Source organism: Podarcis muralis, chromosome 16, assembly GCF_964188315.1.
Source record: "Podarcis muralis chromosome 16, rPodMur119.hap1.1, whole genome shotgun sequence".
Classification (NCBI taxonomy): domain Eukaryota; kingdom Metazoa; phylum Chordata; class Lepidosauria; order Squamata; family Lacertidae; genus Podarcis; species Podarcis muralis.
Genome location: NC_135670.1, coordinates 8,353,235 through 8,369,242, shown reverse-complemented (window position 1 = coordinate 8,369,242; position 16,008 = coordinate 8,353,235). Strand labels below are relative to the sequence as shown.

At 47.2% G+C, this 16,008-nt stretch overlaps 1 protein-coding gene across 5 annotated transcripts in view; it reads left to right on the top strand.

Moving 5' to 3' along the window:
* The window catches only part of NUP210L (nucleoporin 210 like), a 54,253-nt gene that overhangs the window by 25,489 nt on the left and 12,756 nt on the right, over positions 1 to 16,008 (top strand). For 4 of the 5 annotated variants that reach the window (XR_003704164.2, XM_028710399.2, XM_028710400.2 and 1 more), the window contains exons 20-31: positions 134 to 235; positions 1,015 to 1,143; positions 2,774 to 2,901; positions 3,972 to 4,104; positions 4,505 to 4,567; positions 6,964 to 7,143; positions 10,431 to 10,511; positions 11,405 to 11,536; positions 11,905 to 12,063; positions 12,210 to 12,301; positions 13,180 to 13,354; positions 14,491 to 14,666. Coding sequence is in view for 4 of the 5 variants with exons in the window: in XM_028710399.2 (XP_028566232.2) it covers positions 134 to 235; positions 1,015 to 1,143; positions 2,774 to 2,901; positions 3,972 to 4,104; positions 4,505 to 4,567; positions 6,964 to 7,143; positions 10,431 to 10,511; positions 11,405 to 11,536; positions 11,905 to 12,063; positions 12,210 to 12,301; positions 13,180 to 13,354; positions 14,491 to 14,666 (1,550 nt within the window). In the remaining variant the exon portion in view is untranslated. The remainder of the gene's footprint in view (positions 1 to 133; positions 236 to 1,014; positions 1,144 to 2,773; positions 2,902 to 3,971; positions 4,105 to 4,504; positions 4,568 to 6,963; positions 7,144 to 10,430; positions 10,512 to 11,404; positions 11,537 to 11,904; positions 12,064 to 12,209; positions 12,302 to 13,179; positions 13,355 to 14,490; positions 14,667 to 16,008) is intronic. The other variant, XM_028710401.2, reaches the window with a different exon arrangement.

The following is a 16,008-nucleotide window of genomic DNA, read 5'->3' as shown; positions in this document are numbered from 1 at the left end:
GGCAACGGTGGCAACTCTGGCCTTGGAGTAAAACAGAGCAGCCCCAGGTAAGCCAGTGCTCTGTGTGGCAACATTGAAAGAGCGGACTTGGGGTCCTGGTGTGGATATCCCCCCCCCCTTCTGCTTTGCCTAGGAAGTGTTTGCACTGGTGGAAGGGTCCGGTTACTTCCTTGTCAACAGCAGCGCGCAGGAGATGGTGAACATCACTTACCTGGAAACAGAGAGCGCCATTCAGGTGAGTGTCAAAGTGTGTAGCTCTGTGAGCCTTTATGAAGAGAGAAAGCTAGGGCTTCAGGGTCTGCCACCTATTCTTCCCCTTCTCTTAATTTGATAATACATAGGTTCATCTTCCATATTATTGCTATTGTTAATTATTATTATTATTATTATTATTATTATTATTATTATTATTATTATTATTATTATGTTGTGAACTGCCCTGACATCTATGGAGGAAGGGCGGTATACAGATTTAATAAACAAACCAAAAATAGTAAATATTATTAGGCAAGCCTACCCGGGCATATGCTTTCATTGTGTATACTTGTATTTACATCTTACCCATCATATCAGTTGTTGCTTTTGAACAATAAATATTTTACACTGTTTTGTGTAATCTACTTAGACAGCTTCCTTCCTTCCTTCCTTCCTTCCTTTCCTTTCCTTTTTTTTTTGGGGGGGGGGGGTTTAAGCAGTCTATATATTTTGTAAAGCAAAGTAATAACCTTACTCGCCAGCCGAAAAATAGCTCTCAGGGGGACTTGCAAGCATCAGTGGTAAGACAGCCTCAGGCTTCTGATCTAAGAGACACGACACAAAAGGAAAAGGGACTCGGAGGGAGGAGACAAAAAGAAAAAAAAATCAGCTCTGGCACAATTTCTTACTTTACAGAGTTCCTGTGGTAACCAGATTTATTTCAAAAGCCAAAGGATCGGGGCCCTGCCGTCTCATACAGCCTGATAAGTGATGTCTCCTTTACCCTGCGAGCGACTGCTCCTGTCACTTTCCTTGCAGGTGGTTCCTGTCCTTCCTGGCTCTTTGACCTTGGAGATCTACGACCTGTGCCTGGCCTTCCTGGGACCTGCTACAGCCTACCTTCGCATCTCCAATATGTACGAGTTGGAAGTGGACCTTGTTGATAAGGTATGATGAGTATTGGTAAGCTGGCCGGAGGGGTGTCAGAGGGCATGAGCGGCCGCTGGCTATGTAGCCTGGATTTGCAGAGATTTGTGGGAGTGGGTTTCCCTTTGCACAGGGCCGCTACAAAGGGAACACATACATCACCTGGCAGATAGATAAGATAAAACTTTATTCGCATTAGCCAGTGGCCATAGCAACAGTAAAACATCACAGTATACGCAGAAAAGGAAATTTGATATAAGAGCACAATTTAAAGTCCTGAATCAGCAGTCAGTTAGTGGCCCTTATTCTGATTGCCCCAGCTATGAACCTAGCCACCTTTGCTGTCATCTGCTCATCACCTGGCAGTGGGACGGGTAGAAACCTTGTAGCCTTGGGGAGCGTGGTCCCTGTGCCACACGCACTGAATGTTACTTTGTCTGACTCCGCATCTCAGTCCTCTTGCTTTTCCGCCAGAGGGGGCTGGAGTCCCAACAAAATCTGGAGGGGGCACTGGGGTATGTGTGAGAAGAAACACGGCTCAGTGGTTGAGCATCGGCTTTGCACGCAGAAGGCCCCTGGTCCCATCCCCAGTGGCAGCTCCAGGTAGGGCCAGGTGGCAGCTCTGCCTGAAACCCCTAGAGAGCTACTGCCAGTCAGTCTACTGAGCTAGGTGGACCAATGGGTCTGATGTGAAGTAAGGCAGCTTCCGATATGCCTGCTGTATGAAGAAGGTAAGAAGGGCCCTGCTGAATCAGACTGTCTTGGGCTCACAACGACCAACCAGATTCCTCTGGGAAGCCCCCAGGCAGAATAATAATAATAATAATAATAATAATAATAATAATAATAATAATAATAATAATAATATTTCTATCCCGCCCATCTGGCTGAGTTTCCCCAGCCAATCTGGGCTGCTTCCAACAAAGTATTAAAATACAGTATGTTAAACATTAAAAGCTTCCCTAAAGAGGGACGCGGGTGGCGCTGTGGGTAAAAGCCTCAGCACCTAGGGCTTGCCGATCAAAAGGTCGGCGGTTCGAATCCCCGCGGCGGGGTGTGCTCCCGTTGTTCGGTCCCAGCGCCTGCCAACCTAGCAGTTCGAAAGCACCCCCGGGTGCAAGTAGATAAATAGGGACCGCTTACTGGCAGGAAGGTAAACGGCGTTTCCGTGTGCTGTGCTGGCTCGCCAGATGCAGCTTGTCACGCTGGCCACGTGACCCGGAAGTGTCTCCGGACAGCGCTGGCCCCCGGCCTCTTAAGTGAGATGGGCGCACAACCCCAGAGTCTGTCAAGACTGGCCCGTACGGGCAGGGGTACCTTTACCTTTTTTTAAAGAGGGCTGGCTTCAGATGTCTTCTAAACGTCTGGTAGTTGTTGTTCTCTTTGACATCTGGTGGGAGCGCGTTCCACAGGGCGGGTGCCACTACCGAGAAGGCCCTCTGCCAAGCGCAAGAATCCAAGCGCAAGAGCCCTCTCCTGCAGTTTCCAGCAGCTGGTATTCAGAAGCATCGCTGCCTCCAACCATTGGAGGCAGAGCATCGCCATCATGGCTAGTAACCCTCGACAGCCTTCTCCTCCGTGAATTTATCTAATCCTCTCTCGAAGCCATCCAAGTTGAGGACACCCTGGAACCCTCTGCCTTCTTCCCCAGATTGAGGTTGGAAAATCCGTGCTGGTCTCCGTGCGCGTCCTGGGACATCACCGGTACCCTTTCCGGAGTAAATACTTTGTCTACATGCAGCTCCAGCTGAGGGCAGCCTCCCCAATTGTCACACTGACGTAAGTGCCCCGCGGCTCCTATGCTTTGACTTCCGCTTCTTCAAGAGGTCATCTTTGGGATCGCAAGGCGTTCTCCTTCCCTGCTCTCACACTCCACCCAAACTGTTGAAACCCACAAAACTGACCAAGTCCACAGTGTCAAAACTTGTGGTCGAAACTGCAAGGGCCGTAGCTCAATCTGCCTTTTTAAAAAGTTAAATCCCCAATGGCATCTCCCGGCCGGGCTGGGAACGTCCCCTGCCTGAAACCTTAGAGAGCCCCTGCCAATCATTGTAGGCAATACAGTGGTACCTCGGGTTACAGATGCTTCAGGTTACAGACACTTCAGGTTTCAGACTCCGCTAGCCCAGAAATAGTACCTCGGGTTAAGAACTTTGCTTCAGGATGAGAACAGAAATCGTGCTCTGGCGGTGCAGCAGCAGCGGGAGGCCCCATTAGCTAAAGTGGTGCTTCAGGTTAAGAACAGTTTCAGGTTACAACGAATTAAGTTCTTAACCAGAGGTGCCACTGTAGTAAGTGAGACAAACTGATTCCATATGCGGCATATTCCAATGTTCCTTTTTAATCCAGTTCTTTATTCAGAACTGTGAGGGATCTTACTTGATTTTTAGGAAGTCAGGCTAGGCATGTCTTCCATCCCAAACTCCTGAGAACTGCTGCTGGCCAGTGTAGAAAATACTGCACTAGACGGAACAGGGGTCTAAGATAGAATCCAATGCTCCTTTTAAAATCAGGTCATTATTCAAAGCCATGAGGTCTGGAGTCTTGCATTATTCTTTAAGAGAAGGAGCATAGCTCAGATGCAGTGCAGAAGGTCCCAGGTTCGGCCGCTGGTGTCTCTGGGATGGCTGTTGCACGTTTGACAAGCTCTTCCCATGGCAGCCAGACTGAAAATGGCAGAGCTGATCCCAGGCAGGGAAAGTCTTGCCGTCGTGCAGCTGATCTTTCTTCTTTGTGAGCTCCGTCATTTGTCTAGTGTTATGCCCAGGACAGTAGAAGATGTGAAGATGGGTGCCAGAAACCAGCCTGAAAATGGACAAAATGCAACCATACCAAACCTCTCCTTGCAGGCTAATGGAGGAAGTGGGTGACTATTCCGAAGTCTACGTCCTCCGAGCCATGGCTGTGGGGCAGACAAGTTTAGTGGCCGTGGCCTGGGACAAAATGGGAATCAAATTCACCTCGGCCCCTCGGAAAGTGGAGGTAAGGAATTGCAGCCACTGGGCTGTCAAAAAACCTAGGCACACGGGGAAAAAAGGTTTGCAAAAAACGTCTCCTGTGGTTTTAGAACCAGAGGTGTTAAGAACTTCATGCGCAAGTTCTGTGAAATGTTCCTTTGGCCCTGGCTGCAGATTTGAATGAAAAGATAATGGACTCTATAGCATGACCTTCTCCCAACCTGGTCCATTATAGTTGTTCTGGACCACAACTCCCAGTATCCCTGACCACTGGCCGTGCTGGCTGAGGCTGATGGCAATTAAAGTTCAGCAGCGCCAGACTGGGGAAGGCTGGTACAGTGTGTGTGTGTGTGTGTGTGTGTGTGTGTTTAAAGACAGCCTCAATTACCACATGGCCAAATTTGACTGCTGTTGTGTTTTGCCAGGTCTTCCCACCATTCAAGCTCATCCCAGAGAAAATAACCCTCATTCCACACAACATGATGCAGGTAAGTTCAGAGTATCAGTTGGATGAAACCATCCTATTGGCTATGCCCATCTTCCTTCCTTCCTTCCTTCCTTCCTTCCTTCCTTCCTTCCTTCCTTCACTCTTTCCATGGCATAGGTTACCCTGAGATGAGTCACCATCAGGAAACACCATCAGAGCACTCCTGACATATGGTTGTCAAGCCTCTGCTTAAAGACCTCCAAAGACGGAGACTCCACCACACTCCTTGGCAGCAAATTCCACTGTCGAACAGCTCTTACTGTCAGGAAGTTCTTCCTAATGTTTAGGTGGAATCTTCTTTCTTGTAGTTTGGATCCATTGCTCCGTGTCCGCTTCTCTGGAGCAGCAGAAAACAACCTTTCTCCCTCCTCTATGTGACATCCTTTTATATATTTGAACATGGCTATCCTATCACCCCTTAACCTCCTCTTCTCCAGGCTAAGCATGCCCAGTCGATGCAGTCCATGTTTCCACTGGAGGAGAGCAGATCCAGGCCCCGTCTGTACTATACATTTAAAGAAGTATTATACTCCTTAAAACAGCTCCAAACAGCATTTTGGATACTGTGGTTCGTTAAGAGTGCTGAGAGTTGTTAGGAGACCCCCTGTTCTCCCTCACAGAGCTGCAATCCCCAGAGTTCCCCGAGTAAAGGGATTGTTTGGTAAGTCATTCTGGAAATCGTAGTTCTGGGAGGGGAAAAGGGGAATCTCCTAACAACTTTCAGCACCCTTAACAAATGACAGTTCCCAGGATTTTTTTGATTAAGCCATGGCTGCTTAAAGTACTATGGTACAACTATAAATGTATAGTGTAGACTAGACTACATTTTCAGACCTGTCTTTTTCCCAGTACCAAAGGTTTTACCTTGGGGAGCTATCCAAGGTCCTGGAGAGCCTCCTTCTTTCCCCTAATCCTTGCTACTAGGTAATGACCTTGATCCAGTGCCACCTCCCTTCCTTGGGAGCTCTCCCAGGTCCTGAAATGTCTCCTATACAGCCCTGCTACCCACAAACAGGGATGGGGAGAACAGTGACCCTCCAAATGCTGTTGGACTCCAACTCCTAACAGCCCCAGCCATTGGGGGCTGGAGTCCAGCATCATTTATGGAGGGCCACATACTCCCTGTCCCTGCCTTACCTAGAACTTTCACACCTTCTTTCTGCTTGTAAAGCAGAGTTTTTTCTGCCCTTTCATCACAGATTTAGATAACGTCACAGGGAGGGCAGGCCAGCTTGTTCTGTCAGTTAATTCAGTTATAAATTCATTAGCCTAGAATTGATTTTGCATGATTAATCAGTTTCTCTGTTTAAAAATTGACCACTTTTATCACCCCTTCCTAGCCTCCTGCCATAACTGCAGCAAACAGTAGGGATTCTGGTACACGACATACATTAAGAGCACATTACCTCCCACAAAGAAAGTTTGGGGCAGTAGCTTCTTTAGGGTGCTGGAAATTGTATGACTAGGAGGGCTAAACTACCATTTCCAGGACACTTTTGGGGAAGCCATGTTTCTTAAACATATGGTGTGGGGTGTGTGGTCTAATTGTCTTTTACGCCTGGCTTTGATTGGTAAGTTGTGGGATCCTAAGTAAAGCAGACCCCTCAAATCTGAGGTTTCCCCACACCTTTTTTTTTTTAAAAAAACAACTTTTTTATTCAAAAGTAAAACAAAACATATTATCCAGAAACATATCATCCTTATTCCCTCCCCCCATTTTTCCTCCCTCCCCGCACCCTCCCACACAACCCCCCCCCCCCCGACTTCCCTCAGTTCCAGTCTTTGGTTTCTCTAAGAATGCTGTTTTCTGCATGTTACAGAGTTGTATAGATCCTCGAACCATTTAGCTGATTGTTATAAAAAAAAGTTTGTAAATGTTTATTCAAAACAAGCCAAGGAGTCCAGTTCGCTTTGTTGTGTCTTCAAATACTTTGTAAAGGGTTCCCGTTCATCTTTAAAGTCACAGTTATCCTTGTCCCGTAGTTTGTATGTCAGTTTTGCCAGTTCTGCCTAGCCCATCAATTTTTCTTGCCGTGATTCTTTAGTTGGGGTTTCTTCAGTCTTCCATCCTTGTGCTATTAAAACTCTCGCGGCTGTTGTCGCATACATGAAGATGTTTCTCAGCATTTTTGGCAGATCATTCCCTACAATCCCTAACAAAAATGCTTCAGGTTTTTAAACAAATGTTAAATGGAACATTTTCTTCAATTCGTTGTATATCATTTCCCAAATTTTTTTAATTGCCTTACAATCCCACCACAGGTTTCCCCACTCCTGATGTAGGCCAGGATGCTCTCTGTGATAGACTGGAGGGGGAGGGAGGCGTTGTTCCCAGGTGGTGGCAGGGTGATGTCAGGATCCAGGATGCCTCTGCCTTCTTCTTCCGATCTGCTGCAGGTGATGTCAGAGGGCGGCCCACAGCCCCAGTCCCTCATTCACTTCTCCATCAGCAACCAGTCTGTGGCCACAGTTAACGGAGTGGGGCAGGTCCTGGCCAAGGCTGTGGGCACAGCCACAATCCTTGGGACCATTCGGGCTGTCAACGAAGACACAGGAAAAGTCATTGTCTTTTCACAGGTACTTCCCTCCTCCTTGTCAAAGTCAAATGCTCACTTGCTGCTCTGTAATCTGAAACCTTCGGCTGCTTTCACCATTATTATTTTTTAATAATATTTTATTAAGGATTTTCTTGTTTTACAGAAGTGTAGTGCCTCGTATCTTTTTTTTTTTTTTTCATGTAACATTTTTACAAATCCATTTCATTTGTTGAGGCATTAGGGGGAGAAGAAAAAAGAAAGAGAGAAGAAAAGGGGGGTGGAGAGAGGGAAGATGGATGGGGGTGGGGTCGGGTGGCGGTGTTTCTATTATGTTTAATGTATGTAGAGTTTGGTGTCAGCGTTGCTTGTGTTGTTCACTTGTGTTCCTTTGGTGGTGAGAGAGGTTGGGGTTGGCCTAGGGTGTGATTGTTTGCTTGTGGTTGGCTGTGGTGATCTTTGTTTTCGTGTGTGAGTGAGGTGGGTGGGTGTTTTGGATCAGGTTAGCCATATTGATTTGTATGCTGTTGGTGGATTATTGTCATTGTCCTGTTGGGCTGTGTATGTGATAAAGGGGAGCCATACCGGGGTGAAGGTGTCTTCTTCTGTTTGTCCCCGTGTCAGTTTCAATTTATTAGTTAATTTTTCTAGTAGGGCTGTTTCCCATACTATTTGGTACCATTGGTCCATGGTTACTCATGACAGGTCTCTCCAGTGTCTGGTTATGGTATTTCTGGCTGCTGAAAGCGGGTGGGTTATGAGTTCTTTGTGGTGTAAATGGGCATTGTTGTCTTGGAAGATGTTTAGTAGGGCCGATTCTGGGGTGATGTCTATTACTTGCTTAGTTATTGTACATATTTCTTGTACGGCTGTTGTCCAGAATAGTTGGATTTTGGGACACTCCCACCACATGTGGAGGTATGTGCCTGTGGAGGTGCACCCTCTCCAGCATTTTGGTGAGGTTCCTGGGTGTATTAGCGCTAGTTTCCTTGGTGTTAGGTACCACCTGTAGGTGAGTTTCAGTGTGAGTTCTTTTCTTTTCGTTGATATGGATTTAAAGGGGTGTTTAGACCACATTCTGGTCCATTGAGTGGGGTTAATCTCATAGCCTATGTCATTCTCCCATTGTTTTTTGATTGCGTCTAGCGGATTTGCGGGATTTTGGAGCAGTATTTTGTATATTGCGGATACCGTCCTTTTACCGTTTCCCTTTGTTGTTAGGAGGAGGTTTTCGAAGGTTGTCAGGGGCCTAGTTGCTGCTGATTTTACTGTTGGGTTGTTTAAGAGGGCATGTAGTTGGTGTTGTGTTAACCAGGGCATTTGGGTGTCTTCTAGTTTGTCTTCCATTTAAGTTCTTTCCCCTCCCCTTGAAACCATGAGGGCTAGCACCTCCTCCAGTCTCCATAGGTCCCACCAGTGCCAGATTTAGGTGAGGCCCTAAGCTACTGAAGGTAATGGGGCCCTTTATATGCCCAGGTGTCCTTTGTCAACAACAAATTGTCGCTGTTTTTTGTGTTGGATATAGTGGGGCCCTAAGCTATAGCTTGTTTAGCTTATACATAAATCCAGCACTGGGTCCTACCCTGTGCCCTGTTCCTTGACCACACTAGAGCATGACGCTGGCCTGAGTCTGGCTGCCTTGATTGTTGGGAATGAGCAGTCAGTGCCTTAAGGAAATGTGAACATTTCATGACTGTGGGTGGTCTCCTGAGTGAGCTGTTCATTTGCCGAATGGTGTGGGGTCTGAGGTTATTGCTGTGCTGAGGTGTGTGTATGAGAAACAGCAGCTTGGTGCTTGAATTATTATCATTATTATTATTTATTAAATGTATTAGCTGCTTCCGGTGGAAGAAGACTGAAAGAAATTTAAAGACTATTTACAGAAATATTGTAAAATTAATGAATGTTAGAATGGTGTTGGCTTGAAATTAAGTGGTTTCTAGCTGTAATGGTATAAAAGAATATCAAAAAATGGTTTTTTAAATAGGTAAAAATTTAATGTTATAATAATTTAAGATTAAAGATCAGGATTAAATAAGGAGGGAAAGGAATTGCTGAACGAATAAATTGAACTGAAATACAAAAAAGGGAGGTATGAGGAGGTCCGGGAAACAAGTAAAAGAAAGATAAGTGACGAAAAGATTGAATTGTTTTTAACTATTTTTATTTTGTATTTTTTCTTTTTTCTTTTCATTTTGTAATATTGTAAAAACCTTAATAAATATTTATAAAAAATTTAAAAAAATAGCTGCTTCTTTTGCCTTAGCAACTCAAGCGACTTACAATATTTTAAGCAAAGAAGCAAAACGTGTGCATAAAACCAGCATTAAAAAATCCAAAAGGCAGTTCTCTTTTTTCCCCCATTTACTTCATTAAAACATCTCTCCCACACAAAAAGAAAGGGATGTGAAACCTTTTCTTTATTGGTAACTTCCCGGGGACTGTATTTCAGAAGGAGGAGCGCCCAGAAGCAAAAGCGGGAAGAACAACGAACACAAATTACAGTGGTACCTCACGTTACAAACTTAATTCGTTCCGGAGGTCTGTTCTTAACCCGAAATCGTTCTTAACCTGAGGCAGCACACGATTTCCGTTCTCATCCCGGGGTAAAGTTCTCAACCCGAGGTACTACTTCCGGGTTAGTGGAGTTTGTAACCCAAAGTGCAGTGGTGCCTCGCAAGACGAAATTAATCCGTTCCGCGAGTCTCTTCGTCTTGCGGTATTTTCGTGTTGCGAAGCACGGCTATTAGCGGCTTAGCGGCTATTAACGGCTTAGCGGCTTAGCAGCTTTAAGAAAAAGGAAACAAACTCGCAAGAACTCGCAAGATGTTTCGTCTTGCGAAGCAAGCCCATAGGGAAATTCGTCTTGCGGAACGACTCAAAAAACGGAAAACCCTTTCGTCTAGCAAGTTTTTCGTCTTGCGAGGCATTCGTCTTGCGGGGCACCACTGTGCTTGTAACCCAAAGTGTTTGTAACCCAAGGTACCACTGTACATCTTTTTGTACAGTAGGCTAGTTTTTACACACACACATACACCCCCCTTCCTATTGGTTGCTCCATTCAGTGTTGCTTCTGGCTCTGCCCACCGCTGCCACAAGGTCCCCAGAAGGAGCATCTCATTTGACCAGACGCTCCATAACGTTTTTTGTTTGTTGCTCCTGGAACTTCACAGGTCCCAAGTGTGGGGCGCACATGCCCCCCCCCCAGCAGCTGCCAGTCCACTTGGCAGCCTGCTGTAGAGGAGCCCGCCCCCCCCCCGCCCCCCCGCTGGGTAATCTTGTGCAAACTGTGCCTTTTCTTCTGGTCTCTCTTCTGCCTTTCCCCCACAGGACCAAGTCGACCTGGAAGTTGTTCAGCTGCGAGCGATAAGAATCCACGCTCCTGCCACCAGGCTCATTACAGGGACCAAGGTAGGTCTGCCCTATAATCATCAATGGACATCTCTGTGGATATATAAGGTTGTAGCCAACTAGGTTCTACTCAGAGTCACGTCTCTTAATGTCAGTGGCCCTCCCCGGCGTAGGACTCGCATTGCATGCAACCGAGAGACAGGCGGGGCTGACTTCTCCCTCCTGAACTGAGCCCATGTTAAGGATCCTGCCCCAATTTGTTTTGTTTCACTTCAACAATTTGCATATTGCAAATTGTAGTTGTCTCTAAGCGGTGTACAGGGGACCCAATACATTTTTAAAAAAGAGTTTAAACTGTAAAATCAGAATCCAGTTAAAAAGCTTGCTGGAATTAAGTTAAACAAGGGGGAGCGGAAAGGCTGATCTCCTGGAACGAGAGCTCACCACTTCCAGAGTCATCCTGTTCCACGTCATACGTCTCTTGTGTGTTAGAACAGTCCTCCTAATGTTTATTTCATTTATTTCAACTACCTGCCACTTAATTGCAACCGTCTTTAGGTGTCGTACAGGTAAAACAACAACACAATAACTTTAAAAAAAAAAAAGAAGTTTCATTAAAATGCTTGCTGGTTGTTAAAAAGAAAAAAAAGATTTTGGTAGGTGCTGGAAGCTCAACAGAGGAGGAGGCCTGTCTGAGCTGCCTCTCAGCTGAGAGGGAATTCCAGAGAATCGGGTTCCACAATACTGGATGCAAGGCTGCTGGTGGATATGAGCTTGTGCATCTGAGCCATGTGGGGACCATAACAGTGACTTTGCCCAAAGAGCTCTGTGATTGGGCAGGGATATAAGGGACCAGGCATCCTTGAGGCAGCATACATGTGTTGGTCTCCGTGGTAGGACACATCCCTTGCTCTGAGAGGACCAAAAGTAACAAGTGACGCTTTCCTTTGTAGATGCCTGTTTATGTTATTGGCCTGACCAGCACTTTGACTCCATTCTCCTTTGGGAATGCCGACCCAGCGCTGACGTTCCACTGGGCCATGAGCAAGCGGGATGTCCTGGACCTCCTTCCTAGACATTCAGAGGTATGGATCTGTCCCTCGGGGCACACGTCAACTCTCAGCCACTGTGGGTTGCATCCAACATTGGTCCTACTGAACCTCAGCCAGTCCCCACTTGATTTCATACATACAGCGAATACAGGGGCGGGTGCTCTCCCTGGCAGCTTCCTCCTCCTCCTCCTTAGTCTCACTGTTGCCCTTGTAGAATTCAACAGAGAGGAGGGCGGAGGACAAAACTAGAATGAGTTGGTGTTGCCTCTCATTGCCTCCAGCGCCACCTACTGGTCAGCTCCTTGCCTTCCACCCCACCATTCTCAATAGACACTGGGCACTGCTGGATCCACCCATCCCTTCTCTCCAGGAAGCCTGCAGCTCCTTCCCTTCTCTCCCAGGTTTCCCTGCAGCTTATTCCGGAAAGTAACTTTGCCATGGTCCTGCACACGAAGGCAGCTGGGCGGACGAGCATCCAAGTCACGGTGCAGGCTTCGGACCCGGATGCTGGGCAGTTTGAAGGACACCTCTCCGAGCTCTCGGATGAAGTGCAGATACTAGTAAGCGCCCCCTTCAGGCAGCCTCGTCCTCTTTCACTGCTGCCAGTCCTCTGCTGCGTCTGGCCATGCCAGCCGTTAACGTTAAAAGCCGGGGCGCGTCCCAGCCCTTCCTTCTGCCTGCAGGATCCTTGCTCTGTCCCTTACAGGTCTTTGATAAGCTGCAGCTCTTCTCCCCGGAGTGCTCCGCAGAGCAAATTCTGATGTCCATGAACTCGCAGCTCAAGTTACTCACAAACAGGTAGGGCAGGGAAAGGGGGGAAGTGGAGGTGGGTGGAGGTAGCGATGATGATGGGGAGCAAAGGCAAAGACTCCACTATTAACTTGAAGAAGTAGAAGCACTACAGAGATGCTAATTTGCAGCTAATAATAATAATAATAAATAATAATTTATACCCCGCCCATCTGGCTGGGCTTCCCCAGCCACTCTGGGCAGCTTCCAACAAAATATTGAAATACAGTAAAGCATCAAACATTAAAAGCTTCCCTAAGTCTTCTGCTTTCAAAATGTCTCCAGTATGGGGGGTCGGTCAGTCTGTACTCCATCATTTTTTTGCTTGACTTAAGGCAGGGGGTGCGGGACACCTCCCTCCTCCACCTGCAGGCCAGATATAGTCCCAGCATGATGTTATCCACCCCTCTCAGTGATCCTGGCATACACTGTCTCTCTCTCTCTCTGCTGGGTAAATAATCCCAACTTCCAGCTAGGATTGAGTGAGGTGATTTTGATTGATGGTTGGTTGGTTGGTTGGTTGGTTGATTGGTTGATTGCCTTTCACATGTATATCTGAAGGTGGTGCGCAAAATACAATAAGCACAGCTGAAAAACTGGACAGCAGCAGATAGATTTAAAAGCAGTACAAAGTAGACACCCCATGCCAATCCAGTTGGCAAAGCTTGTCAGAACAAAATGTCTCCCAGTCGCTTCTGGAAAGTGCAGCCAATGGGATGCCTGCCGAAATTGCATAGTCCACCCTAAATTTGGCAGCCCCTCCATCCTTTGTGGCAGTTGCCTTCTAGCCTGTGCGCCCACCTTGGGCTATAAAACGTAACTGGTCCAACCCCCCTCCACCTGCCAGCCCAGACAGAAGGGATGGTGACTCTTCTTTTCTCTCTTAGGGACGGGGCGGCCTTTGTGAACGCTCAGATCCTGCAGTGCTTCCCCAACTCCTCTGTCATTGAGGAGAACAGGCATGGCCTCCTCAAGGCAGGAGCTGTCACAGGCACTGCGGTGCTGGAGGTGACAGCCCTGGAGCTCTTCGGCGTCAACCAGACTGTCATCACAGGAGTGCGGGTAAGGGAGGCTCTGGGAAGAGGTGGTAGTGGCTGCTGTGGATTCCGCGAATGCTCCAAGGTAGGAGGTCCCTGAACGCCGTGGTCAGGGGCTGGAAGACTGAAAGGGAGAATGCAGTGCTGGATAAGGGCGGTTGCTAAGTTGAGGGCTGCCAGCCACAATGGCTATACTATGCTCTACCTCCACATTAGGAGGCAAAATTTCTGAAGGCCAGTTGTTGGAAACTGCAGGAAGAGAGAGTTGCTCGTGTGTTCGGGTTCTGCTTTAAGGTTTCCCCTTGTGAGAACGGGGCTGGACTATAGATGGGCCATTGGCCCAATCCAGCAGGCTCTTCTTATACTACCATATTTTTCACTCTATAAGCCGCACCAGACCACAAGACGCACCTAGTTTTTGGAGGAGGAAAACAAGAAAAAAAATATTCTGAATCTCAGAAGCCAGAACAGCAAGAGGGATCGCTGCGCAGTGAAAGCAGCAATCCCTCTTGCTGTTCTGGCTTCTGGGATAGCTGCACAGCCTGCATTCGCTCCATAAGATGCACACACATTTCCCCTTACTTTTTAGGAGGGAAAAAGTGAGTCTTATAGAGCAAAAAATATGGTATAAAGTTGCCAGGGAGTGAAGCAGATGGCAAGACAAGTTACACGTTTTGTGAAAAGTTCAGAATGTTGCACTAAAGCGCTGGAGCATCTGCCAGCTTGCTTAAAGAGGACCGCTTACATTAGGGACAGGGAGCTTGCAACCTCCCGATGTTGGTAGGTAAGACAACAGATGGAATAGTAAAGAGTGCTGTTTGTCTCCAGTTCAATCCTCAGTGATATGGAGAAGATCTTTTCTCTGGTTCGGATCGGTCTGCAGTGCTTAATGTAGCTAAATTCGCAGTGAAGGCTGCTCAGCTTAGACAAGGCAGTCTGGCCTCCCTTGAGATCTAAGATTCTGCTTTTTCATTGTATCGGTCGAACCTCTGTTTTTATGAGCAGTTCTTATGTATATTTTTATGTCCACGTGTATCGGTTCGGCTACAACTGGCATTTGCTTGCCTTACAAGCGTAGTTGAGATGAATCAATTTGAAGTCTCCAGGTGTGGTGATTGAAAAGGAAAAAATGGATACATCCTTTCCTTCCCCCCCCCCCAGGTGGCCCCAGTGTCCTACCTCCGCTTGAGCAGCGCCCCCAAGCTCTACACAGCCAGCCGGGTGCCCCTGCATGCGTTTCCCCTGGGCATGTCCCTCGCCCTCGCCGTTGAGTTCTACGACAGTACCGGGGAGAAGTTCCACGCCCAGAGCACCCAGCTTCACCTGGCCTTGAACAGGTGCGGCTCAGGAAGGCACGCTTGGGAAAGGGCCGCGTGCCGCATCGGGAGCATGGCTTGCTTGGGAAATTGCCACTCTCCATCTTGTGGAAAGTCCTTTTGGGAACTTGAACATTGGCCACTTCTGTGGTCCGGGGTGTGTTCATGCAACAAAGTACACAGGCGCAGTCATCACAATGGTCTGGATAAATGTCGGGATCACATCTTAAGTCATATCCACTCTATATGACCAGGGCTTCATCTGCTCGGTACATTTAAAGGAAACAGTCATGACTTCCCCCAAAGAATCCTGGGAGATGTAGTTTGTTTAGGTTGCTGAGAGATGTTAGGAGACCCTGCATACACACACACATTCCCCTCCCAGAGTGGTTTAACAGTCGGTCCCTCTTATCAGGGAACTTTGCAAACTGTAGCTCTGTGAGGGGAATAGGGGTCTCCTAGCAGAATCAGTGCCCTACAGTTCCCAAACAATAATTTAATAATTTTGTAATTTATACCACGCCCATCTGGCTGGGCTTCCCCAGCCACTCTGGGCAGCTTCCAACAAAATATTAAAATACCGTAATGCATCAAACATTAAAAGCTTCCCTAAACAGGGCTGCCTTCAGATGTCTCAAAATCCTTTGGGAGAAGCCATGACTGTTTAAAGTGGCACCATAGTGCTTTAAATGTATGGCATGAATGTGGCCCAATTGAGGCGACTTTTAAGTACAGGATACGACCACTTTTAAGTTGAGCCGTCCTACTGTGCAGTCGTTTAATAAACCGCGTTCTTACTGGATCTCTTGGGCTTGTTATTTCTCTTGGTTCCGTGTTTTATTTCAAACACTTTCCCTCACCCAGGTAATGAACAAGCGGTGTAGAAGTAAATTCTTGCCGCTCACACCATACATTTAAAGCGCAATGATGCAACTTTAAATACCCACGGCTTTCCCCCAAAGAATCCTGGGGACTGTAGCTAAGGGTGCCGAGATGTGTTAGGAGTTTCCCCCTATTTGCCCCGCAGAGCTCCAGTTCCCACGGTGGTTTAAAAGTCATTCCCTCTTCCCAGGGAACTGTATTCTGTAGGCAGCCTTATATAAAGTAAATTTTAGTGTTGCAACTTAACAACTTGTGGCTAGACGACCCAGGAACACCTGCAGCTTATGAACTAGCCGGAGGTGTGATAAAGTCCTTTGCGCCACTGAGCCCACCTGTTCCTACTGGGAATGATAAATCCTTGTCAGAATACTTCAGATCTCCTGGATATACAGTGGTACCTCGCAAGACGAATGCCTCGCAAGACGGAAAACTCGCAAGACGAAAGGGTTTTTGGTTTTTTGAGTTGCTTCACAAGACAATT